A 25,863-nucleotide genomic window follows, 5' to 3' on the forward strand; every position below is an offset into this window, starting at 1 on the left:
AGTTTATTTATTGTAACATTTATTTGAAATGTATCTCATTACATTTTAATTCAGATTTGAAATTCTTCTTTCTCAGATTGTGACAGGTACAAATGAACCTAGAAATAGGCTGCAGAAATTATGTAATGACACTCTAACACCTTTTGAATTTGTTTCAGATATCTCTCTTTCAGACGAGTTGAAATTCAAATTTAAGATTTCTGCGATTTGGTTGTGTGTGTTGGTTGTGCAGAATTTTACTTGAAATATTTTAGCTCTGGATTTCTTTTAATTACACATATTATTGATAATTGTAAATATCAGAAACGAAGGTTATAAGAAATTAACAAGATCTGTGTAAGATATCTAACTACAGAGTAGCTATGGATGTCCTAACAAGACTTTGTAGATAGCAGAAGAGGCATAAAAAGGGCCAGAGTAGTATACAAACAACGAGTTTGGCAGGTGATGCAGCTAAAACAAGAGAGCATTAATGTATTTTTTGCCTTTCCAAAACCCAAAACACCAATAGTACAGCGGATAAGCTCTCAAATTATGAGGAATTGTGCACTTTTTGAAAAAAGCATAAAATTTCTACCATAGTTAGTACATACCATAAGGTTTATTTTCAGATGTGGAGGGAAGTCAGATTTGACCTCTGAGGCCCAGGAGAGGTCAAATTCAAGATGGCCACCAATAATATTCAAATATGCTTAATTTTGGAACCAAACATAGTAGAATAACATTTAAGGTGTCATTTCCAACTAAGTTTAGGTTGCCCATTCAGTTAATGATTCTTTTGAGATCAATGGAATTCAAAAAAATACATTTAGGTCAAGGTGAAGGTAAAAATTTGCTTTAAAAAAACCCAAAACATTTCCCTCTCTTTTTTAAATTTTTTTTAATGAACCCCAAAACATATTTCAATTACTTTTTTCTCTCATGTGTTATTCAGTAATTGGTTATCATTTACTGGGATGTGTGGTTATTTTTTCCTGCTAAGCACATCATTATCAGCAGATGGCCCTCTAGCGCATCAGTAGCTAATGCCAGTAGCGATGTAGTCAGTAGGCAACATGATGAGTAGGCTACAATATGCACAAGTGATGAGACAGAGAGCACTTCTGATATAAATATCCCACCAGGTAAACTGACTGACTATGTATAGACAATGGCCGCGTTTCCCAGTTAAGAGCGATCTTAAGACTTAAGAGCAAAGTTAAGAAACGTCTTTGGTAAGAAGGGTCGCTAAGATATGAGTGTTTCCCAGATGCGTTCTTAATGCCCTTCTTAGGATCGCTCTTAAGATCGCTCTTTAAGAAGCTCTTAACAGGAGCTGTCCACAGCGCTGCTACCTTGCGCACTAATTCCCTGCTGCTGTGTCTTTGTGTTCTAATAATTCTAATGAAAAACTAAGACGATAAATATTTGTTAATGACCTATTTTAATGATGAAAACAAGACTACAACTAAATAAGAAGTAGTCTTGGTAAGAGAATCATTAGGAAATATATTATATTTAAACAAAAAATCACAGACACCTTGCTGAGGCTGGTGCCGTCTCCCACCACCTCCAGGATGCTCCCCACTGCGTAAAAACACAGTGCAGCCAGGCACTGCACCTCCGGGCTGAGGGCAAATTGCACCGGGTTGCCCTCCGGATGTGTAGAGACACTAGTTGATGAGGCATTATATCTTAGCCGGGACTTCATTTGGACAGCCCGGTATGACAGTATGTCAAGTGGGCTGAAGTGCTGACGCACAAATGCATTTACATAAACGGTTTGGCTTCGTATACGGCGATGCTGTTGGTTAGCAGCAAGAATATGCTGTAAAGCAGCCATGGTATCTCACACATGTGTGATGTGGCAATGCCTTTATATAGAGTAGAGGGTGGAGCGTCCCTTGATGGGGTTCCAGCTGAGCTCAGTTACACCTGTCAGTTGCCTGATATCTGAATGGTGCAGGTTTGGTGGGTGAATGTGTTTCTGTTGTGCCCTGACACATTTTTGGATGCAGTAAACAATCTCATATGTGCATGCAGATGTGGGATATGTGCGGACAAATTATGATAAATGATAGTCATGATGATTTATTTTATTTGTGTGTCTGATGTGCACAGCACATACAGGAACACACTTGTTATTCCTCATACTTATTTTTCGTGTTCTTATTTTTCTTCCACCAGATTTAGGTGCGTAACTTGTGCCACAGCTTTGAGCGCACATATGGTCTTCATAAAACATAGAGATTCAAGATTCAAAGCGTTTCTTGTCATATGCACAGTAAGGACACGCTTTCCCTGCAGAATGAAATTCGTTCTTTTCTGTCACCAATTAATGCTAAACAATATAAATCTGAAGTATAATATAGATCAAAATATATACGGTGCGCACTGTTGTAACATCTTGCTTAGTGTAATATTAATTTGCCTGACGCAGCTGGATCTGTGAGCGTTTGGTCGTTTAGAAGACAGTTAAGAGTGGGTCAGCTCGATCTTACAACTCCTTCTTAGTAAAAGATCTTCTTAAGCTAAGAGCGATCTGGGAAATGTGTTTTTCTTTCACGGGAGGCTTAAGGGCGTTCTTAAGAAGCGCCTTAGCGCTAAGAGCCATTTGGGAAGCACTGCCAACATAAGTATATTTGAGTAAAGCCTTAACATGCAAATACATTGAATTTGATTGTAGCCGGGAATGAGTCTGCCTAGTTAGTTAGCTAGCTAGCTTCTGTGGTTAAAAAAAAAAAAAAGGTGGGCACTGATCAAAAATAATTCTGCTAGCTAAACTAGAAGACAGTCTGGAACATGCATGAGCTGAAGTCAGTTGAATGATTGAACAGCGCATGTTCTAGAGAGTTCAGCTTGGTAATTTGTGTGAAGTAGGACTACAGCTGAATTAATGGTTATGGTAATAGCAAAGTAGCCTAGTTCAATTCTGTGCCACCGGTATCAAACAGGCTTGAGAGCTAATAGCTGGCATGTAAATGTAGACGTGTTATTACTGATTTCAAAGCAAGTTTTAGTATAAGAAGCATAGTTGGCCTACTGAAATACTGTAAGTAAATACATTTTTTTTTTTTTTTAAGGATTTTTTTTTGGGGCATTTTTTGCCTTTAATGGATAGGACAGTTAAGTGTGAAAGGGAAAGAGAGAGAGAGGGGATGACATGCAGCAAAGGGCCACAGGCTGGACTTGAACCTGGGCCGCTGCGGCAACAGCCTTGTACATGGGGTGCCTGCTCTACCACTAAGCCACCGACGCCCCAGTAAATACATTTTTAATGATCATTATCATTACTGTTATTATGTTGGAAATAAACCATCTTTTTGCACCCTTTATCTCACTCCGTCTGCATAATTTGACCATGACTTTGACCTAAATGCATTTTCTTGAATTCTGGTGATTTCAAAAGAATCATAAACTGAATGGGCACCCTAAATTAAGTTGGAAATGACACCTTAAATGTTTTTCTACTGTGTTTGGTTCCCGGGCCTCAGAGGTCAAATCTTACTTCCCTCCACATCTGAAAATAAACCTTATGGTATGTACTAACTATGGTGTAAATTTCATGCTTTTTTCAAAAAGTGCACAATTTATCTGCTAATCCGTTGTACTAAAAAGCAAAAGTGTAAAGAATGGGTCAGAGAGTGTTTCTCTGCTCTAACAGGCAGGGGTGCGGCCACCTGGGTGGCTGGGGCTGGCACCAGCTACCCCTGGAATATGATTGGCCACCCTGCCTGGCCACCCCCACCAGAGCTGCCAATCAGTTTGTCTGAGTTTGTGTTGTGATGATCTGCAGTAGGCCTATTGTAATTCATGCTGACTGGAAAGCATTGCTTTCGTAGACCAAAATATACAAATATAGACTATTTGGGTCCGTGGGCTCAAACAAAATGTAAGTCTTAATGACAAAATGTGTCTCTCTGACGTAATTTGAGGGGGGGGGCACAGGGGACATGTCCCCCGCATTTCCCGTATCTGTGCCCTCCGTCCCATGCACTTTTTTTTTTTTTTTTTTTACAGCCGTTACAACCGTTCAATTCGTTTTTAACATGTGGTAACGTGACCTCTGTATTTTGTAATGTATTTTAGGAGTCCTGGTAGAGTTTCCTGGTAGAAAAGTTGTTTTAAGCATATGACTGCAGCCTGGAGCCTCTCGTCTCATGACCTCTCCTGTGTTAAACACATGACTGCAGCCTGGAACCTCTCGTCTCATGACCTCTCCTGTGTTAAACACAGGACTGCAGCCTGGAACCTCTCGTCTCATGACCTCATTCATTCATTCATTCATCTTCTAACCGCTTCATCCTCTTGAGGGTCGCGGCGGGGCTGGAGCCTATCCCAGCTGACATCGGGCGAGAGGCAGGGTACACCCTGGACAGGTCGCCAGACTATCACAGGGCTGACACATAGAGACAAACAACCATTCACACTCACATTCACACCTACGGACAATTTAGAGTTACCAATTAATCTAGTCCCCAATCTGCATGTCTTTGGACTGTGGGAGGAAGCCGGAGTGCCTGGAGAGAACCCACGCTGACACGGGGAGAACATGCAAACTCCACACAGAAGGGCTCCCACGCCCGGGATTGAACCAGCAACCCTCTTGCTGTGAGGCGAGAGTGCTAACCACCACACCACCGTGCCGCCCCTCATGACCTCTCCTATTGTATTTTAGGAATCCTGGTTGAAAAGTTGTTTTATACATATTATTGAACCCTCTTCAATGTACTGTTACTTTGTGTTGGTTTTACATGTTGTCCTTTCTTAAAATCTTTTTTTTTTAATGTAAAGCACTTTGAGTTGCATTTTGTAAGAAATGTGCTACACAAATAAACTTGCCTCGCCTTGCCTCAGTGTTATTGTGTGTCTCAGCTTGCAGGCTCTGTAGATATCTGCCTGGCACTGCTGCTTGTCCTGTTTATGTGTTAGATGACACACACATTTGCACACATACATGCACACACATTCACACTACAGTATAAGCACTTGTCATAACAATTTCCCTGTGATGTGTGAAAAGAATATATAATACATATATAAAATATATAAATAAAACAAGTCTTTTAAAGAATGCAGCTTTTTTTATTTCTTTAGTCAAAACATCCAGACTGCAGCTGGCAGAACTGGCTGCAAAATCCAGGGTGGGGATCCTCAGAATAAATCCCCCGGAGTTCTCCCAACTTCCCACGTCCAACAGAACCTGTGGCTATAGCAATAACAAAACAAAAGCATATTCATGTGCATGGTGTTAAGATTTCTTTTTTTGTTGCAGACACAAAGTCATTTTACTTAGTAACATTTGAACATTTGAATTCTGTTAAAAGCACAGTGTGAATACCTGGCATGCAGCTCTTAAATGTACAGTTGCACTGCACGCAGTTTTGTAGAGAGTACATAACGTTAGGTATTAGCTAAAAAAAAACAGTAAACTTTAACGTTTCTTTAAATAAAGAGGGACACGTAGTATCATCTTACGTTTCAAATGCAACGTTACAAACTATCCGGATGGTTAAAATTGTAAAGATAAGAGTTTAACCGTTATATATTTTTAAATGGATAGTAAAAAAAAACTGGCCTCTTTGGAAATTTACCTGTAACGCCGCTGCCATCTTCTTCTTCTTCTTCTTCTTCTCCTCTCGGTTTGATTTATTGGTGGCAAGAGTGTCAAGAAATCGCAAATTTGCATTTTTGACACTGTAGACTTGCTGTTGTACACGTCCGTGTGATGACACGAGAGTTCATGAGACAAGAGGCTCCAGTCTGCAGCCCTCCGAAGTTTAGTGTAAGCATCATGGTCAGTGTAAGAGAGTGACATTTCAACGACAAATAAAAATTGGAATCTGACTGCTGGACATCACCATTCTAGAGGGCAATTAGGACCCCACCATGGCAGGTAAGCCTAATGAGTTTACATCTTAACACTTACCTAGGCTACTTTGAATAGTCTTAGCTTTGGGATAGTTTACTGATCTGACCGTCTTTGCTGGGTAAAAGATAACATTGTTAATAATATTTTTACGTTTTATTAATTTATATTAATCATTTATTTATTTATTTAAAAGCGTCAAACACACAACCCTATCGACAGGGGCTAGGCCTGGCCCACTGTCTTTGTGCCAACAAGTAATAGAGCATCCATGACACTTCTTCACTGTCTACCTTGCTTTGAACGGATTAACAGTGAAGTCATAATGAGCTTTGATGTGTATGGGCATCGGTCTATTTCTGTCTCTGCCGGAGTAAGGTAGTCTACATATCCTTTGGCCAGAAATAGCCTATTATTCTGAAATTATGACCGAAAAAAATGTCGGTAATCATTATCGGTTTCATGAATACTAACTACACAGTGGCGTGCACAGACAGGCACTAGGTGGTGCTAGAGCACTTGCCCTTTGCCCTCTGGACCGAGCAAGTGCCCTTATCAAAGTTATTATTTTTTTAATAGTGTACACTGTACTGTATGAGGCCCATATTGACATGATCATCGTTTTTTTGGGTTGCATATGATTCCTGGAGGGGATGCAGGCTTTCAATATGGCTCAAATAAAACTTTCTTGGTTTTCTCTGACAGTGTTTGTAATTAAGCCTTTTTTTTACAGATTCACATCAGATCTTCAGTGAGGCACAATCTGTTCTTAACTTTGCGGGTCAGCAGTGTATATTTTGCACTCTGAACGTAGAGGCTACTTCTGGACATCTACTTCAGAAGCATCTTAGGGAAGCTGTCTATTTTGTTGATGGAGACACAGGTATCTTAAAATGATCAAAGATGAAACACTATATGTTATCTTTTTTATGCGAGTTAAAGCAAATTTGTAAATTACTATTATTCCTCATTTACATTTTTGTTTCTACAGAAAAATTTGTGGTGGCATGCTATTGCCAGGAAGCAAAACAAACTCATCGAAGCCACATTCATTGTCCATTGTGCAACTACAGAGTGTTTTCTCGAACTGCAATCTTCAAGAAACATCTTCAAGATTGTCATGGTAAATACATAATAATGCTTTAAGATAAAGACTGTGCCAACATCTAAGGTTAAAAAAGTCTCTTTACTTATAGACAGGTTGGTTTGTTGCATTGTTGTATTGGTTTGTTAATGTTATTGAAATAAAATTATGACCAATCCTTTTATCTACTGTAGGACTGGCATCTTTCAAGAAAAAAGGTACATTTGTCAGATGTGTCAAATGATGAAGTATCCCTCTTAAAACTACCATTCTAACTCCTATTATTTATTCATTCCTAGCACATTCTATTCCCACTCAACTATTTATTCCAATATACGTCCCAAATTTACACTGAGAGCACAAATGTTATTCAAAAGATGTAGCTCTGACTAGTGGCATCAAACTTTCTGTAACTGTACTTAGTCTTGCAATGAACCAAATGTGTTCTGTAAAGTTTCTTTTCCTTTTCCAAACAGCCACCAAAGAGGATGACACCAAGACACCTGCTAATGTACCACAAGCAAAGGTTTCACTGAAGGGTAGACCTATTCACTGCACGTATTGCAGCTCAATCTTTTCCTCCCATTCCAATTTGAGACGCCATATTCGTGATATTCACAACCGTCTTACAACACCAATGATGTGTATAGACCCCACAAATGGAATCTATGTGACACCACAACATGATTCTGGACCTCTGTTCCCGATCCATGTCATAAAATCAACAAGCACACCTATAATCGATTGTCAAGCTCCACTGTGCCGTAAGTTGATGGACATAGCTAAAGCTTCCGGCAATCCAGGGAAAGAGTGTATTCACCTCGAGAGAACAAAATATGCAAGTCCATATGTCCCCCCAGCATCTTTAAAAAAGGATTCACTACAAGAAATGTTGAACAAGGGACTTCTCTCCACTGAGTGGAGCCAGCGCTGCCACGATCTGCACAGTGCAGCATCCACAAAAGGAACTGAAAGCATCTACCCCATTTTATATGGACATGGTGGCTTTTCTAAGAGATGGCTGTTTTTCTCAGTTTTCACTGACAAAAAAGACAATTGGTGCCTTTTCGAACGGACCATGGTCAGCTTTGACTCTGTTGGGGGAAAATGGCATTGCCCTTGTCATGAAAGGGGACAATCAAGTCGCTGTGTCCATCACATGATGGCCATTTGGTGGATCTTTCAGGAGTCGCCAGAGTATCTTGGTAACTGTGACACCCACACAGAGGAGATTGAAGACATGGAAACCGAGATACTTGAGACTGACGAACCGTCTATGCCATCCACACTGAATGACCAAGAAGTTTGCATTATGACTGAATATGTGTCAACATTCAAACAAATACCACTATTACAGGAAATACCGTTGGAATTGCGAAGCAAAGAGAAGCCACCACCTTCATGCTTCATCCCAACCAAGGAAACTTGTCCATACTGCCCTGGACCAACACCACCAGGTCTTCAAGCAGAAACCCTAACAACACAAGCCACCGTTTATGGATACACATACATTCAAAAAGGTAATGAAAGTATACATTACATGAACACAATGCACTGGAAACTACATTAACTGTTATACGTGCTTTTTTCTTCAAAATTTAAAAGATATCGTTCCACAAATATATTCCAACAATTCAAAAAATTTAAATTTTACATAATTCAATTTAAAGGTGTCTAGGTTGCAATAAAGAAGTGCCCAGTCTGCAAAAAACATGTCCGTTTCCAAGAGTACACATCCGGTTTCCACAACTTTAATGACAGGGTGTTGCTCACTGTCCCGCTATGTGCACTCCTGGTCTCTTCTTTGGCTGTAAGTTTGTAAAAATGTACAGATTAAACTTTTATGTTTGCATGGTGTTAATTCTTTTGTTGAAGTATATGCTGATACTTTCCAAACTGATACAATTATGCACAATTGTTCATGAGCCTTCTGGTGTACATAACTTTTTTGCTGTTAATCCTCTGTATGTTATCTTTCTCCTGTTATCTAGAACAAGACAGCCTGTGGACGAATGTTAGACACCATCACTCTATTTAACAGTAACTCATACCACCACCAGACTGTCCGAAAGGCTTTCCACCACTTTTTGTCCCTTGTGGACTTCAAATTTGAGTACTCTTGTCACCAGTGTGGCCATAACCCTCCAGTTGTTATTGCTGATGCCAACTGGAAATTGGCTTTCAATGTGCCAGGCAAGTTGATGAAATCCATGTACTCATAACATTCAGTTATTGTCATAATCACACCTCCCCCACTGATATGAAAAAAAATAAAAAAAATGTGACTATGAGTAATGTCTATCTTTATATTCAATAGATTTTATATGCCAGATAAGTCAAATCAAAGGCGAATATATTTGATATTTTTCCTATGACTGTTGTTCTTTCGTGACTCTCAGCTGGAACATTCAAGAGGCCAGACCTGGATACTGTCACAGACAAGCACCTCCATATGGACATTGAGAAGACATGGGCAGACCTTGATAAGGAGTTGATAGCTGAGGGCTTCACATCAGGTTTGTAGGCATTGTTCATAATAGTATTATTTATTGTACCATTCGTATTCTTTGGTAAAATAATACAATTATGAATTATTTTCTTCTTGTAAATGTAAATGTGCCAGTTGAGAATTTTGTTTATGTCCATCACCAAACAAAAATATACCACAAAGACAAAAGTACAAATGATTAAGTGCATATTATTTGTACTTTATTTTTTAATAGGAACATCCACAGCAAACCCTTTTAGGTCAAGGCTGTCCTATTCATCTTTGGCTCCATAGATGGGAAAGCACACACGGGTCGGAAACATTCTCCCAAAGACTGAAATAAAAAAGGGTTTAAAGAAGAAGTCAGGAGAGTCAAGTCAGAAGGTTGATGAAGACATTATACATGCGCTTCTTGATTCTAAAAGGGTGTGTATTAACTCCACAATGTATTTTAACTGAATTGACAATTTAAATTTAAATTCCTTTGAATTTAAACTGAAAAATACATTGATTATTTCAGCCCCCAAAGAAAGAACTGCAAGACGCTTGTGGCGCACTTGGTGTCAGTTCCGAGGGATCAATAGCAGACTTAATCAACCGACTAGAGGAGCTGTTGAACTTCAAGGAGCTGTACCCAAAGCTCTTTGTCAAAATACAAAAAACAGGAGGTGAGAAATAGAAAAAAAATCCAGTGTTTTACAAAACATGTGACTAAATTCATGGATGAAAATGTATCAAAATTATGCTTTCTTCTCCAGGTGGTGTGTTGCACTTCTCCTGTACCCATGGAGTTGTGTACTATGTGAATTTCTTGTTTTGGGCTGAATCTGCGAGAGATCATGTCGATGGCCTTCTAAGTTTCAAGAGTTTCCCAACAGTTTACATTTCAGATTTTGCAGGCCAGGTTGCACGGCACATCAATAACAGAACACAGCAGAAGTACTTCCAACCCAATGATGGTCGGCTGTGTGCATCGTCAAAACAAAACATCCAAGCAGCCTTAGATAAGAAACTTGAGGTGGACCTTGAGTGGGTCAATAACCTCAGGTCTCCAGCAGCACCACATCAACAAGGACAGGACAAAGACCGGTTCACTGCAGCACATCCTATCACAAAAACTCACCACAGATATGCGCTGTATGACAGGTTTCATCAAAAGAATCAGAAGAGACTGGAGGAAAAACTAAGAAGCCTGAACATCTGCCCTGCTCTACGCTCAGAGATAAATTCCTCTGTGGCAGAACAGTTCAACCGTGAGCTGGCAGCATTCCGGTATTCTGCGTGTCAAATGAAGGAGGCACATTTTAAACAGACTGTTCAAGTTCTCGTTGAACTGCACAACAACAAAATCAACCATCGCTTCATCAAAAACATGTCAACGATTTGCAGCACACCACTGACGTTAGGACGGCACGGCACGCTGGTGTTGGAATCTTCAGGTCAATAACACCTACAGTGTTTATGATAAATTATTTATTAAATTCCTATTCCATATGTTTTTTTTTGACATTGTTGGGCATTGTAGCAGAAAAAAACAAACAAATATTCTCCTTTTGCACATGCTGCAACATTCAGCATAGTCATGTGTACTATCTTCTTTGAGAAAAAATGTTTCTCCAATGATGTGAACTATTACCTTTTTAAGTAAATGCTGAGTATGAAAGCGATTTTCATTTGGTCAATTATGATAACATGACAATACACTATTTTGTAGTTGAGCAAACAGCCACTGGCAAACGTACAGACTCGGAGCCAGCCATGGCAAAGGTCAATGCATTCTCGACCCAGAGGTACATCATTGATGACACAGACACGGTGAGATTTGCTATGAAAAAGATCATTTTCCCTACTACACAGTCACATAAATGTACATTTGGGTTATTTCTCCAAAATTAATGTAATATGCAGCAGTTCGTCTGCAAGGTACAGTATTTGGGATTATTACATGCTGTAGCTTGGTGTTTGAGTACCTGGCAATTATACACAAATTTTCATTGGTATGTCTCACCCAGGAGAAGTTAAGGACACTTCTGACGGGCTCGCGTGATGAAACGAAGGTGATAGCCACCATCAACAGGAGGTTCCCTTTATCCATAAAGGATGTCTGCAGTGTCTGTCCTGTTGAGTTATTAGGTGAATCAGCATGGGTTATGCCATGGCTCACAGATGATGTAAGTAATGTGGATATAGTTTGCAGAAAATGTTAGTATGCAAGTCTAATAATTACATATGTATACACTGTTTAAAACGTTTTCAGCAAGTAAACTATAGATAGATAGGCATTTATATGTTTGCATTTCTGTTGGGTTTATAATTTTGATTCCATACTTTTTTTAGGCCGTGAACTATCGGGTTGCACAGCTTGCAAGGGGCAACTCAAAGGTAGGTGTTGTCACTTGGACGCTGTAATATATTTTGACAGTATAATTATGAAAGTGATTTTTTACTTGTCATTGAGCATGTCTATTAGAAAGGGTTAATTTCTCTTTTTTTCATTTTTCAGACAGCAACACTTGGCCATTTCGAGTTCATATTGTGGCACCGACAGTGGATCAAAAACAAAAATGTGGATGACAGCCTACTGAATCTTCTCCCTGTAAGTTCACACACAATTGTCGACAACATAAAGAAAGACAATGACTGTTAAAACCTTCACAAACTGAATGATGAAGTACTTTTTACAGTGATAGAGTAATGTTGTAATTCTTTATTCCACAACAGGATGCAGAAATCATCTTTCTGCCAAGACTTGTAGGTCACGTCAGCAAAGAAACTGGCAATCACTTCATCCTGTGGGTATGCAATAGCTATTATTTACATCTTTAATGATGGCTTAGAAAAATGACTGTAAAGATGTGAAAGATTATATGAGTTGCAAGAACAGATGAATACTCTCATTCAAGGAAAAAAATTGGTGGAACCTCTTCATGTTAAGCAGCATATAATACATAATAATTCACGTTTCACATGTTGTGTAACACTTTTCAATTAATTTTTTTTATTTCTTTGCTACACCTGATGAAATGATCTAAAATATATTTGAAAAAAAGGAAATATAAACAACTTAGGAATAACATCTTGACATTATTGTTTTTCTGCAAGGTTCTGGATTTCTCCAAAAAAGAAATTCGTGTCTATGACTCGTTGAAGACCATGACCAGTATTGATAAGGATGATATGGCTCTTCTGAGGTTACTTTACATCAACAAATTCATAACTCTAACTCTGAAACTAATTTTAATGTGTCTGACATTGCTTGTTTTACATTATTGGTACCACCAGAAATGTCATCCGGAAGAGGGGAGGGCTGAAGGACTGGAGGGAGACGTACCCTGTCCAGTGGCTACAGAAAGACTCTGTCAATTGTGGGATTTTTGTCTGCTCAGTGAGTAAAGTAGTGTATTATGTGTGCACATAGAAAATACTTTTTTATGCCTTGAAGATAAACTTCAGACTTTCGTATCATTTGACATGTAGGCTACTGAAAATGAAGTCAACAAAATAGATGTCCAAGAGGAGGGACTGACAATGACCCAATGCCGGATTCTACGTAGATTCCATGGAGAAGAAATGATCAAGAATGTCGATGAAGCAGTAAGATGGAAATACAGCTTTTTTTAAAGCGCTATTTGTTACATATATTTGTGATGATGTGTTGTATAGACTTAAACTTTGCCAGTTACCCTTTCTATTTCTTGAAAAAGGCCTTCCCTCCCACCAATGAAGAGTTGGAAAAAATCAAAGGAGAAGAGGCTAGGCTGCAGAAGAAAGAAGAAAATGAGGTGGACTCCAACTGTCACTGCATTGCATGGCCCATAAAAGCCTACATTTATCAACGCATTGTTGGGTCCAACAAGTATGTTCTAAATTAGCAGTCTTTACCATGAACAATACATACTTTTTTAGTGATATTAAGTTTGAGATTATAACACTTGCACAACATTGAGATACTTAATATTTAGCCACTATTTAACATTTGGTGAGTATTTGGTGAGTCTTTTAATGACACTTGTGTTTTGGACTTAGATTTCTTCATGAAAACATAAAGAACTACCAATGGCTTCAATGTAAAAACTGCAACAAATGGATTCATTTCCATTGCGCTGGAGTAATAGGAGAGTGGACTGAAAGAGACTTCGATTGTGGCTGCAATAAAGCACCCCAAACAAATGTGTAAGTGCTCTGTTCGCTCCTGCCTTTGAACAATTTCTGTATGACATGGGCATTCCATGCTAATGCAATCCTTTTAAAAATTGGTGAATACATTGTGAGACTGGCACAGCTGTACCAAAATAGCCAAATACATTAATATTTTAAACCTAATATTCCTACGTGCTAATATATAGTATGGACATAACCATTAAAGGAAATTGTGTAATCAGTGTTTAGCTGACAGGTGGTTTAAATGTTTTGTCTGATTCTCAACAGTAAGTCAAGCCTGGACTCAACAGAGGTGGACAGCATATTGACCGACCAAGAAATACAGGTATGAAAAATATGTGAAGCCAAGCTGTATAAAGAATGTATATGTAAAAGTACCATTATGAATAACTTTAAACTAACTAATAACACAAGTCAACCCTAAGCATGTTATATTCTAAAAGAGTTGGCAAAGGTTTTGAAAACTAACTCTTTAAGCCATATGTTGGTTTTCACAATTCTCACAAGTAGTTAAATACAAAATCATGGTTTTTGACTAATCACAGAATTATGGTTTTCAATTGTAATGTAAGATATAATGGAACTTACTAAGCTGTAAAGAGCAGCTGTTGTTCATATTTGCATCATTACCCTTCAATGGGGAATATGAAGAGTTGTACATGTTCACCTGTGATGGTAAAGGAAAACTTTATAGTATCATAATTATTGTTATTCTCAGGATGTGGATGAAAATCTAAGAAATGGCAAGCTTCTGTCCAACAGATTATTTCTTCACAAAAACAAGGGGTTTGATCCAGGGCTCCAGATGATTTATGCCAACAGCAACACATTGTTGGATGAAACAAAGGTACACCGAAAACATTGCCATGTTACCTCATAACAAACAACAACATGTGTTTTTCAGTGAACAAAAGCAATGACGTGATTACAGTGTCCCTTACTGAAGACGTCCGTGCATGTTGTACATTCCATGATAACATTAAATTGTGAACTGCACTGTGAAATAATGTGTGGCAAAAAGAACGACAATGTCTCAAAAGCTTCACATGATGGTATGTGTCTAAGAGATTATGTGTAATTGCTAACATTTGTCAAATATTTTAGACTGCACAGATGATGAACAGGCTACAGACCATCCTGTCTGTACCAGGAACAGAAACCGAGCAGCACATGTACCTGGAAGAAGTAATGCTGCCAGAGGTAGGATTCTTAGTATTTAACAAAAAAGTTATGAGAAATACACATCACTTGTGACTGACTAAACCTTGATCATACCACCCATAACAAGAAATGTTGTTATATAGTTTGAAATTCACTGTTGATTTGTTCTCCATAACATAAATCCATGCTGTACTGGCATCTGATGAAAAATAAAATAATTATTAAATAAGAATGTATCCATATCCTTTCTCTTGGTAAGAGTGTACAAAATTAACATATAAAACATGGAACGATTGGCCATACTTTAGCTATTAACGTCATTGTTTATTTATTTGTCCAAGCATTCTGTATGCAGCTTGTATATGTTAAGGTTAAAGGTCTTTCTGTCCGTCTTTAAGAAATGAAATGCTGTCATTCAGTGTGCATTTTTGTTGTGTTTAAGGTAACAATTCAGTGGCTGAGGCAAACTTTCGGCCTTTGGCGACATGAGGCAGAAGCTCTCCTATTCAAACAGGATGATTCCCAAAGGTAAGACTGGACATGTAAATCATTTTCATTGTGACATGTAGGACATGCCATTCCTTCTGTTTGGGGAAGGTAGGTATGATATTGGGGTGTGATCTGTGGTAAGGGACAGTTGGAGAGCTGCTAGGTGGCAGCAGTTAAAACTTCCCTCAATCATTTTCATCTGTTTCTTGCCTGCAAATTGCCTTACTGTGCTTCTGTTTCAATGTAGTACAAATGTAATGGCAAGAAAGAAGTCTTCGTATTAGCTATGACTACCACATACTTTTTCAATCTTCATTCTTCATACCTGTTAAAGGATGGGCCTACTTGTAAAGTTAAATCCAAATTTTTGAACATACACTGCTTGTTTGCTTCTGTGTGAATTTAACAGCCCTCCTCCCGTCACCTGGTCATATTCAGTCAGAGAGACACAGGCTGTGTAAGTTCAAAGTAATGAATTTTATTTCACAAGTAGTCCCAGAACGGGTAATACAAATCTAAATTAAGGATAAATGACAAAATACAAAATCATACAAAAGGCAAATGCAAAACAATTGGCAGTCCTAAAATGTGCACGTTTCATGATTATTTTAATAAAAGCTGTGTACATTTTGAGACAGATCATTTTTGGTTTTGATGATGGCGAAAAGAATGATTTTTTGTGTGAATGAACAGAAGGTATTTGTGAAGCACGGTATAATGAAATGTTTGTACTCGCATTAATGCTATCTACTCAACGGTTGCATGCCTTTGAATAGTATGTACTGCGGGTGCTGTGGAGTTGGTGTGTGGTGAGTGAAGATGTAATGAAATTGATAATGAAAAAAAATGCAGATATAGCACAAACACAAACTACTGACAGTAATAGCTGGGGTTATGTGGGTCAAATTCGCATCGTCACAATGCAATTAATAGAAAAATGTAGTAGATCAATAGTAGATGAATGATAAAAAAAAATGAAAAGGCTCCCACTATTAATGAATGAATGCTTAGTTTCCCTGAAGAATCCATCAGTCTATAAAGTGTTAATTTTTTACAGGAAACTAAATCTTTGCACTTTTTCTCTTGATTTCAAGTGGACAACAGGCAAGCAGCAGCCCCACAGGCCAAGAGCACACAGGCCAACTTGACATTGAAAAGGTAGTTCCTTTGCTAATCTCATCTACAATGTCTGAGCATATCATTACCCAGTTAAACAGAGGGTTAAAACTCAAGTCCCCTCCTGTAATATAACACCACAGGAACATGTTACATCCATCTTGTTTGGCTTGAAATTGAGGTACCACTCATGCTGCAGTGAACAGAGGCTTTTCATCATCAACACATTTACCAAAAAGATTTGGTTTACTCTATAACACTGACAACCTATTACTGTTTGGATTTTGCATATTGATTTTCTGTCTCATTTTGGATTAATACAATAAGGTTAGGTTATTTAGTTCCTGTTTAATTAGTTGTAATTCGCAGTGTTAACTTCACAATTATGTGTACTTATAATGAATGCAATTTTGTGCTAATGCTGCTTTTCTTCTAATGCAGGAAGACAAAAAAGTTGACACACGACTGGCACACATTTTGTTGGCAGCCCAGTGGTGCAAGACAAAGGTTTTCAAGGGAACAGTCACTGAGCCTGAGGTTTTAGAGATGGACAATGAAGAGCAGCGCAGAGCCGTGGAAGAACTTAAAAAGGACAGTGGTGATGAAAATCTCAGCTCAGCACGTGAACTTTTTCTATTTACTTTCCAATATCACAGTGACTTCGACATGTTTTGTGAGGAGTTCGTCGATAAGGGCTACAAGGTTGATGCTTGTTTTGAAGAATGTGATTAGTTTTGGGGAATATTGTTGATATTTTTTTTTTTAGATATTTTTTGGGCATCTTTAAGCCTTTAATTGATAGGACAGCAAGTGTGAAGGGGGGAGAGAGAGAGGGAATGACATGCAGCAAAGGGCCACAGGCTGGAGTCGAACCTGGGCCGCAGTGGCAACAGCCTTGTACATGGGGCGCCTGCTCTACCACTAAGCCACCGACGCCCAAAGAAATAATTCTTTTTATATGTGTTAATAAAGTTTCTTGTGTTTGCCTAACATGTTTCTTTTTCATGTTCTTCTGTAAATAATCAACTTTTCTTCTACCCCTACATATCAATATCATGGAGCTGATAACCATCACATATAAATAACATCTAACAAGTCTCAACAGCTGCTTGTCATTGACAACATTTATAAACAAATATCAGTGAACAGAACCTAACTGTGCGCTGTGGCATCATGCGGCAGGCTGTGGCACGCTGTGGCATTATGTGGCATCATGTGACAGGCTGTGGCATCATGTGGCATCATGTGGCACGCTGTGGCATCATGTGGCACGCTGTGGCATCATGTGGCATGCTGTGGCATCATGTGGCAGGCTGTGGCACGCTGTGGCATTATGTGGCATCATGTGACAGGCTGTGGCATCATGTGGCATCATGTGGCACGCTGTGGCATCATGTGGCATGCTGTGGCATCATGTGGCAGGCTGTGGCACGCTGTGGCATTATGTGGCATCATGTGACAGGCTGTGGCATCATGTGGCATCATGTGGCACGCTGTGGCATCATGTGGCATGCTGTGGCATCATGTGGCATCATGTGGCAGGCTGTGGCATCATGTGGCAGGCTGTGGCAGGCTGTGGCATGATGTGGCAGACTGTGGCATGATGTGGCACGCTGTGGCATGATGTGGCAGACTGTGGCATCATGTGGCACGCTGTGGCATCATGTGGCAGGCTGTGGCATCATGTGGCATCATGTGGCATCATGTGGCACGCTGTGGCATGATGTGGCAGACTGTGGCATCATGTGGCACGCTGTGGCACGCTGTGGCATGATGTGGCAGACTGTGGCATCATGTGGCACGCTGTGGCATCATGTGGCAGGCTGTGGCATCATGTGGCACGCTGTGGCAGGCTGTGGCATGATGTGGCAGACTGTGGCATCATGTGGCACGCTGTGGCATGATGTGGCAGACTGTGGCATCATGTGGCACGCTGTGGCATCATGTGGCAGGCTGTGGCATCATGTGGCATCATGTGGCACGCTGTGGCATCATGTGGCAGGCTGTGGCACGCTGTGGCATTATGTGGCATCATGTGGCAGGCTGTGGCATCATGTGGCACGCTGTGGCATCATGTGGCACGCTGTGGCATCACGTGGCAGGCTGTGGCACGCTGTGGCATCATGTGGCATCAAGTGGCATGATGTGGCAGGCTGTGGCATCATGTGGCACGCTGTGGCATCATGTGGCAGGCTGTGGCATCATGTGGCACGCTGTGGCACGCTGTGGCATCATGTGGCATCATGTGGCACGCTGTGGCATCATGTGGCAGGCTGTGGCACGCTGTGGCATTATGTGGCATCATGTGACAGGCTGTGGCATCATGTGGCATGATGTGGCATGCTGTGGCATCATGTGGCACGCTGTGGCATCATGTGGCATCATGTGGCACGCTGTGGCATCATGTGGCATGCTGTGGCATCATGTGGCATCATGTGGCAGGCTGTGGCAGCCTGTGGCATCATGTGGCATCATGTGGCATCATGTGGCACGCTGTGGCATCATGTGGCACGCTGTGGCATCATGTGGCAGGCTGTGGCAGCCTGTGGCATCATGTGGCATCATGTGGCATCATGTGGCAGGCTGTGGCATCATGTGGCAGACTGTGGCACGCTGTGGCATGATGTGGCATGATGTGGCAGGCTGTGGCATGATGTGGCAGGCTGTGGCATCATGTGACAGGCTGTGGCATCATGTGGCATCATGTGGCATCATGTGGCAGGCTATGGCATTATGTGACAGGCTGTGGCATCATGTGGCATCATGTGGCACGCTGTGGCATCATGTGGCAGGTTGTGGCAGGCTTTGGCACTGTGTAGCAACTGTTATGTTAAGATATTTTCATAATTGTATTTCATATTAGATATGTAAAACAAGTAATACAACCAAGGAAATATAGAAAATAAGAACAATATAAGCACAGGTAAATATAAAATATTAAATATAAGAATAAGAATAGTACAATATGTACAGTATTTTACATTCACATTTACGCAGTGGAACAGATATTAATATATATTTAGATAATATTAACAAGTGCAAAACAAAGAGAAACTGTGCAAAACTTTGTACATTAAAATGTGTAAACAAGTAGCTGATTTTTCCCTTAATTTTTATTTTGTATTCATCATGACTCCACGGCAGAAGTGGAAAGCAGAGTGACTGTCTTAACAACAACACGGACCAGTGGGTTTTCCCAGGAAATGTGGCCCCGCCCTTATTGGCAGCGAGTCAAGGGAGGCGTTTCTGAACTGCCGAGTGGGTGCCAGGAGATGCCACAGACTGCCACAGATTGCCACTGCGGTGCCACTACCTGCCAGTGTCACTGGGAGGATCTCGGCGCTGTTGAAATATTGTTGTAATTTTAAATTTTAAAATTAATGTTCTGTGTTGGAAAAAAAGAAAGTGAAAAATACAAAAAACCATTATATTCTGTGTTGGTACAAAATAAAAACGAAATAAATACACCACAGTGAAGGCATATATAACCTAATAATAATAACCTAATTGTGATGCATGCTGCAAAATCTGATGCAGAGGGGGAGGGAATATCACCTACGTACTTGGCGGAGGTCTGCACTCTCTGAGTGCTGTTTCTAGTTAATTTTTTAGTTAGTTTTTTATTATTCCAAAGGAATCAGATGAAAACAGATTTGATGTCTTTAAACCAACTTTGAGGAAATTTAAGAGGAATAGATGTTATAATATAAATCAGTCTTGGTAAAACATTCATTTTCAGTACTTCAACTCTGCCCCAGAGAGACAGTGGTGAGGCTGTCCATCTGATGATGTCATCTTTGATAGACTGGAGGATGCTGGGGCCATTTAGATGCAATGACTGGAGACTCACCAGAACCAGCATGTAATATAATCTGAAAAACCCTTCGCATGTTATTTGATGACAGACGACCTGGGATAAAGACTACTTGGTCTAAATGGACAATAGATGGGACTACCTTCTCCAAACGGAGTGCCAAGGACTTAGCAAGAATCTTATAGTCACAATTGAGCAAACTTAAAGGACGGTAGTTACTCATCAAAACTGGGTCTTTACCTGATTTGGGTAACAGAGATATATTAGGCTTGCACATAGAAGGGGGCATGGATTTAGATTCCAGTATTTCATTAAATAATGACAGTAAATACAGAGAAAGCTGTTCTTTGGAACACTTATAAAATTCAATACCCAGACCGTCTTCCCCTGGGGCTTTACCTGAAGCCAATTTCATAATTGCCCTCTCAATCTCAGCTTGTGTAAGAGGGGCATCAAGCGCGTCCCTATCTGTCGAACTAACTCTCGGAAGGTTAAAGCTTTTGAAGAAATTATCCATTTCAGCTTCGTTGACATTATTTTCTGTACTGTAGAATTTCAAGTAATAGTTTTTAAAGGATTGATTTATTATAGCAGCATCACACTGTAACACACCAGTCTCATCTCTAATTGCAGGAATCAGGAATGATGTCCATACGGACAGAGAGAACAAATTCAAGAATTCAGTTCAAGAGTTCAAGAGGCTTTATTGTCAGTTCTACAATTATTTAACAGATATACAGAGAACTGAAACGTTTCCCTCTGAATTGATCTGATTTTGCCTCTGTGATGTGATTTTTTTTATCTTTATATTTAGTTTTGTTCTATTTATTCCTAAAGTTTGTCCTTCAGATCTCGATGAAATGAGGTGTCAGTCATGTGTGGCTGGTGAAGGGCACAGCATCCCTACTGGCTGTGATGAGTTAAGCTGCTGCAGACTGGGCAGCGGCAGGATTCCTGGCCAGGACAGCCGTGAATGTTGTGGGAGGGGCGGACAGAGCAGCAGCAGCAGTCTGGGGTCCAACATCCTCTCTGCGAAGGCTGACTGCCCTTCTACTTTAAAAACCTGCAGACCCCAAATCTTTTCCATGTGACATCAGACGGACTTTTCATAGAACAGGAAGCGGCAGGGCGAAGTAACATTAAGGGGGACACCGAATTAACGCGGAGGCTGTTTCTGTGGAAGTTTATTTCCCTTTTTTGCCCCGGTATTCCCAGTAAACCAGGAAAATTGCTTGGTGTAGCTGTATCGGTGAGAAGGCTCGGGAGGAGGTGAAACTGCGGGATATGATGACCGAGAAAGAAACGGCGACTGAGAAGATAATATCAGGTAAATAAGCTCCAAACTGTTGGGTGGTAGCCTAGTTTTCACTAATTTAGTGATCATTTCTGAAATCAGTCAAAGATGCAGTTTGTAACGTTACCTCGGTGTGGTCGTCTGTGGGACGGTTACATTTCTGTGGTCAGTAAAGGCTGCAGACACAACATAATGTTGAATTCTTATTCTTAAAGTCTTCTCGACACCTCAGTTGCTGTGCAGAGAGACTGTCTGAGCTATGAAGCGCTGTCTTGGCTTCCCAAGGGCAACCGCAATGTAACGTTACAGGACCTCGCCTACTGACCTGCACCGAGTAGCGGTGCCCAGAAAAACATGGCGATATCACAAGTTTATTAGTGTGGCTCGTGTTTTCCGCCTGCGAGCAGGCTGGGCTCAGTGCTGCAGGTTGTTACCAGTTGGTTGGAGAACGGATGCGGCTCAGCCAGGTCCTCCATAACGGTGCAATTCGGTCACATGACCCGTCCCACGGTAGTTGTGACTCAATGCAGCAAAAAGTCTGCACCATGTTCTCAGGTAACGCAGTGTTCACCATCCGCCCTGACTGCTGCGTAGAGCTGCTGTCTGGACAGGGTAGTCCACTGAGGTGCGTCTCAAATGAATGTCGTAAACGCCTTTGTATGTGATATAGGCTATGTTTGTCTGCTCGAGTTATTAGCTTACTTACCCCCGTCAAAGGTACATACCGTACTGTAATGATATTGCGAACCACATTTGAATAGCCTTTTATTTTTGCTACTCGCTTGATCGAAAGCGACAGACATTACTAATCATCATTTAAGATCTTTTGCAGATTCTTATACTGTACTTTTAGGCGTACATTTAATACACCAAGAAGCATTTAATAATGTTTCAAATTTTAGGTTTCATATCACAGTCCACTGTGGATTGTAATAGGGAGCAGTGTGCGCCACTCCCACCAAGTAGCTATACAATTTTAAATACTGCCAGATGATTCACTACATATGATGACACTTGTAGTTGCTTATAGGCCTACTCTTTTTTTCTGACATCATGCCTCTGTGCAGACTTTAAATAATAAGGTTTAAATGTGGCAAGACTTTTAGTAGTTAGGTTGGTTTGAAGTTTTTTCTAGGACTAATCTTTCTGGGGGCTTGGCAAGGCTCCTGCGTTACGTAATGTAACTGATTGAGTGCCACAGAAAGTGCACCCTGATGATGTCCTGCAGGGATATGATCTAAATACCAGACTTTGTGTGACTTAAACTCCTGAAGCTCAAAATTGTTGCTTGTGTTTTGAAAGGTAAACTTCTGACTAGTGGGTCAATAGTCATATTGGAGGGATTGCAGATACCAGCTCTGTACTCTGTCTCAACTCTGTTATCAGCCACAAGGACATGCTGTTGCCTGGATTTTATTATCATATACATATATTGTGAAGGCAGAGCTTTTTAAATGGTGTAACATGAGAGATTATCACAATGCACAGGTGCTGTGTGTGTGTTCATGTGATGAAAGAAGCTGCATGTGGCACCCTATAGGCCTATAGTCTGAAGATAATTGTATGTTGCTCTGTGGTTTTTAAAAACTAAGCCAAGTCCAAACTATTATGTGCCCTTTTTTCCAACATGCTTGGTGCCATGTCCTGCCTCTGTTGTGATGTTTGTTCCTTACCCTTTTTTTCATGCAATAATATCTTTGTTGAAAAATTGATGGAAAGAGATTGATTGAGAGAATGAACACAGTTTACACCTTCTTAAGAGTTCAAACATTGTTGTAGTTTCACACAGAGATTGTGCTATAGAGCCACTACTATCCTTTATGCCTGCTTTGCAATTTCAATAGTAATAGTAATAAGTAGTAATAATAATAATAATAATAATAATAATAATAACACTAAATGAATAAAGGAAAAACATTATATTAAAAAAAGTGATAGAAAAATTAAGTTCAAGTAAAACAAAAACAGTGTGGCACTAGGGAAGGCAAAATAGGACAGTCAAACCAGTTTTTACTGTTCTGTTAACTTCAATAATAGTTTCTTTTTGAATATTGCCAAGGAAGAAGAGCTGTCAGCCAGTTGGTGATGTTCATTCCACAACAAAATCCCTTCGTATTTGATGGTATACTGCCCTCTATACTGTGTTTGGAAATTGTCTTGTGTGTACAGTAATTCAATTGAGTGCCTTAATTTATATATCTATATATATCTATATATATATATATATATGTATATATGTGTGTGTGTGTGTGTGTGTGTGTGTGTGTGTGTACATATATTTATATATACATATACTGCTTACACATATTTTATATTTTTTAATCTTTAATTTTCTTTTATTCAGGTAATATTGTCACCCTCCATTTTCTGTCTGTGCTTTGAGCTGCTGTGACATGTGAATTTCCCAAGTGTGGGATTAATAAAGTTTTATTTTATCTCTTATCTTATCTTATCTCTGGTGGTATTGCAGTGGGGTCGGTGCAGGTGACTTGCTTGTTTTGTTGCATGCTGATGCAAACTTTAATTTATGTTAAAGTATCGTTGAAATTGATTTGGTAGTACATGACTTTGGTGGATTGCTTTGTAGATGAAGATGCAGATTTGGATGATGTTAACATCAAATGTAGTTGAGATTTTCAATTTGGAAAACAGTGGAGAGGATGGGGCCCTGAAATTTGAGTTTGTGGCAGTTCTAACAAAGCGTTTCAGGAGTAGCTGGAGCTTATGGAGATTGATGGGATAGGTGTTAGCCCAGACGAGATTGCAGTATGTTAGGTATGGATATATTAAACTGTAGTATAATGTAAGCAGACTGGATCTGTTGAGGAATGAACTGATTTTCCTGATAATTCCAAGAGACTTTGACACTTTTTTGCAACACAATCAATTCGTTCTTTCCAGTTGCGTTGTTCATCCACCATAACACATAAAGAGCGGGCAGAGGATACTCTGTGAATTTCATTGCCCTCAGTGAAGAGCTTTGATTCATTTGGGTTGTATTTTTTCCTTCCTGAGAATAAGATGAAGTTAGTTTTTTAAATATTTAGTGTTGAAAGACTCCATAAAAGTTTGGTAAGCACTGTTAGAGTTGGTCTGGGCATATACATTGTCCCAGGAAAGATCACTAAGAAATTTTTTGAAACTGGCTATATGTCTTTCATTAAATGTATGGTAAGTTACTTGGATATCAGGTTGTGTTTCCTTATAATTATCAAGCAAAGTAAATTGAACAATTGGAAAATGATCAGTGATATCAGAAAGAACAAAAACAAAGAAGGCAATAGCATGTTTTAAACAGTGCAAAAAATACATTACAAAAAAGAAACAGACAACAAATATGTCCACACAGAGTCAAAAACTAACTTTTTCACTAAGTAAGTGAAATTTTTTACCAGCCAGGAAGATATTTTACCAGCCAACCAAATAATAATAATTTAAAGGAAAAAAAGTCAAGTCACTTAATGCTGCCGGTGGATGAGACTGGGGGGTGGCGGCGGCGGGAGCAGCAGCAGCAACATTAACTTCCGTCTCTTGGTCGTTGGTTGGTAAAATCACAGCCTCAGCAGGTTCTTCTGCTTTAGTTTTTTGTTTTTTTTGCGGGAGGCTCTGCAATACCTGGCCAGCATCGCCACATGATACTTTTTCTTGCTTCTTCTTCTTCTTCTTCTTCTTCTTCTACGGGGGTTCAGAGTATGGAGGTACATTAACAACAGGTTCGTCTGAGATGAGCCAGGGCTGTGCAGATTCGATCACCGGCGATCGGCGCACAATGCATGCCGGTTAGTTTTGTGTCCGACTTCATCCCGACTTGCTCTGACGTTTTACACAAGTGGACGGTGATAAAACCGCGAGAGCAAGGCGGCCGCAGTTTTTAGAGCCAGGTGCTGCAGTTGCAGCACCGCCTGGCTCTCACCTGTTCTAACAGCTGATTGGTTTAGATGCCGACTCAACAAGATGACGTTTTAGATAAACTTTTCATTTTTGTTGAATTTTAGAGATTAAGATTGTATTTGTTTGATTTTGTAACAGAAAACATGTTGTATGACTGATGGTGAAGTTGAGTTGTCAGAGACTAAATAGGCCTACATTCATCATAAACTATACAGAGTCTACTGTAATATTGGACTTTTTCAATTATTGAAGTATTTAGCAACACAGAGAGTTGTGGTCAGTGGGATGTGAGGATTCTTAAACTAACATCTGTACAGATGTGAAGCCCTGACTGTATCTGACTGATCTTTAATGAAAGCTGTTGTCTTGTATTTTTTTTCCTCTGAAAATATGAACCTTATATTCAAACACAGTTTATTTAGCCTATGTAGTTGAGGGGACAGGTCAAACTGATATGATGCTGATTTACAGGAGAATTCATGTCAAATGGAGGATAAACCATGAACATAAACTACAG

General features: G+C 39.8%; 3 protein-coding genes across 5 annotated transcripts in view; all 3 read left to right on the forward strand.

Moving 5' to 3' along the window:
• The first annotated feature begins 9,341 nt into the window (after window positions 1-9,341).
• LOC125903981 (uncharacterized) lies at window positions 9,342-12,547 on the forward strand. Its single transcript, XM_049601224.1, has 8 exons — window positions 9,342-9,448; window positions 9,656-9,846; window positions 9,941-10,088; window positions 10,179-10,859; window positions 11,135-11,235; window positions 11,433-11,591; window positions 11,758-11,802; window positions 11,924-12,547. Exons 2-8 carry the CDS (start codon window positions 9,715-9,717, stop codon window positions 12,065-12,067), a joined length of 1,410 nt encoding a protein of 469 aa, XP_049457181.1. The 5' UTR covers window positions 9,342-9,448; window positions 9,656-9,714; the 3' UTR covers window positions 12,068-12,547.
• A 53-nt stretch (window positions 12,548-12,600) lies between these two features.
• Window positions 12,601-17,173, forward strand: LOC125903992 (uncharacterized). Its single transcript, XM_049601241.1, has 11 exons — window positions 12,601-12,611; window positions 12,703-12,805; window positions 12,898-13,014; window positions 13,125-13,276; window positions 13,447-13,593; window positions 13,849-13,906; window positions 14,300-14,428; window positions 14,686-14,781; window positions 15,185-15,270; window positions 16,326-16,389; window positions 16,789-17,173. Exons 3-11 carry the CDS (start codon window positions 12,949-12,951, stop codon window positions 17,077-17,079), a joined length of 1,089 nt encoding a protein of 362 aa, XP_049457198.1. The 5' UTR covers window positions 12,601-12,611; window positions 12,703-12,805; window positions 12,898-12,948; the 3' UTR covers window positions 17,080-17,173.
• Window positions 17,174-21,036: 3,863 nt separating this feature from the next.
• hspa12a (heat shock protein 12A) overlaps window positions 21,037-25,863 on the forward strand; it is a 251,759-nt gene continuing 246,932 nt past the window's right edge. For 2 of the 3 annotated variants that reach the window (XM_049601196.1, XM_049601199.1), the window contains exon 1: window positions 21,037-21,488. In XM_049601196.1, the coding sequence (XP_049457153.1) occupies window positions 21,446-21,488 (43 nt within the window). In that variant the 5' untranslated portion in view covers window positions 21,037-21,445. Of the gene's footprint in view, window positions 21,489-21,890; window positions 22,081-25,863 lie in introns of those variants that run through there. The other variant, XM_049601197.1, reaches the window with a different exon arrangement.

The sequence above is a fragment of the Epinephelus fuscoguttatus genome, linkage group LG16 (genome assembly GCF_011397635.1).
Source record: "Epinephelus fuscoguttatus linkage group LG16, E.fuscoguttatus.final_Chr_v1".
NCBI classification, from domain to species: Eukaryota; Metazoa; Chordata; class Actinopteri; order Perciformes; family Serranidae; genus Epinephelus; species Epinephelus fuscoguttatus.

What these genes read in the sequence shown, in the direction of transcription:
- LOC125903981 (XM_049601224.1), top strand. Translation starts at nt 9,715, where the DNA reads ATGGGAAAGCACACACGGGTCGGAAACATTCTCCCAAAGACTGAAATA. An exon ending in CGCTTCTTGATTCTAAAAGG is followed by an intron (nt 9,847 to 9,940) that starts GTGTGTATTAAC and finishes TGATTATTTCAG; the next exon opens with CCCCCAAAGAAAGAACTGCA. An exon ending in CAAAATACAAAAAACAGGAG is followed by an intron (nt 10,089 to 10,178) that starts GTGAGAAATAGA and finishes TTTCTTCTCCAG; the next exon opens with GTGGTGTGTTGCACTTCTCC.
- LOC125903992 (XM_049601241.1), top strand. Translation starts at nt 12,949, where the DNA reads ATGACCCAATGCCGGATTCTACGTAGATTCCATGGAGAAGAAATGATC. An exon ending in TGACCGACCAAGAAATACAG is followed by an intron (nt 13,907 to 14,299) that starts GTATGAAAAATA and finishes TGTTATTCTCAG; the next exon opens with GATGTGGATGAAAATCTAAG. An exon ending in AAGAAGTAATGCTGCCAGAG is followed by an intron (nt 14,782 to 15,184) that starts GTAGGATTCTTA and finishes GTTGTGTTTAAG; the next exon opens with GTAACAATTCAGTGGCTGAG.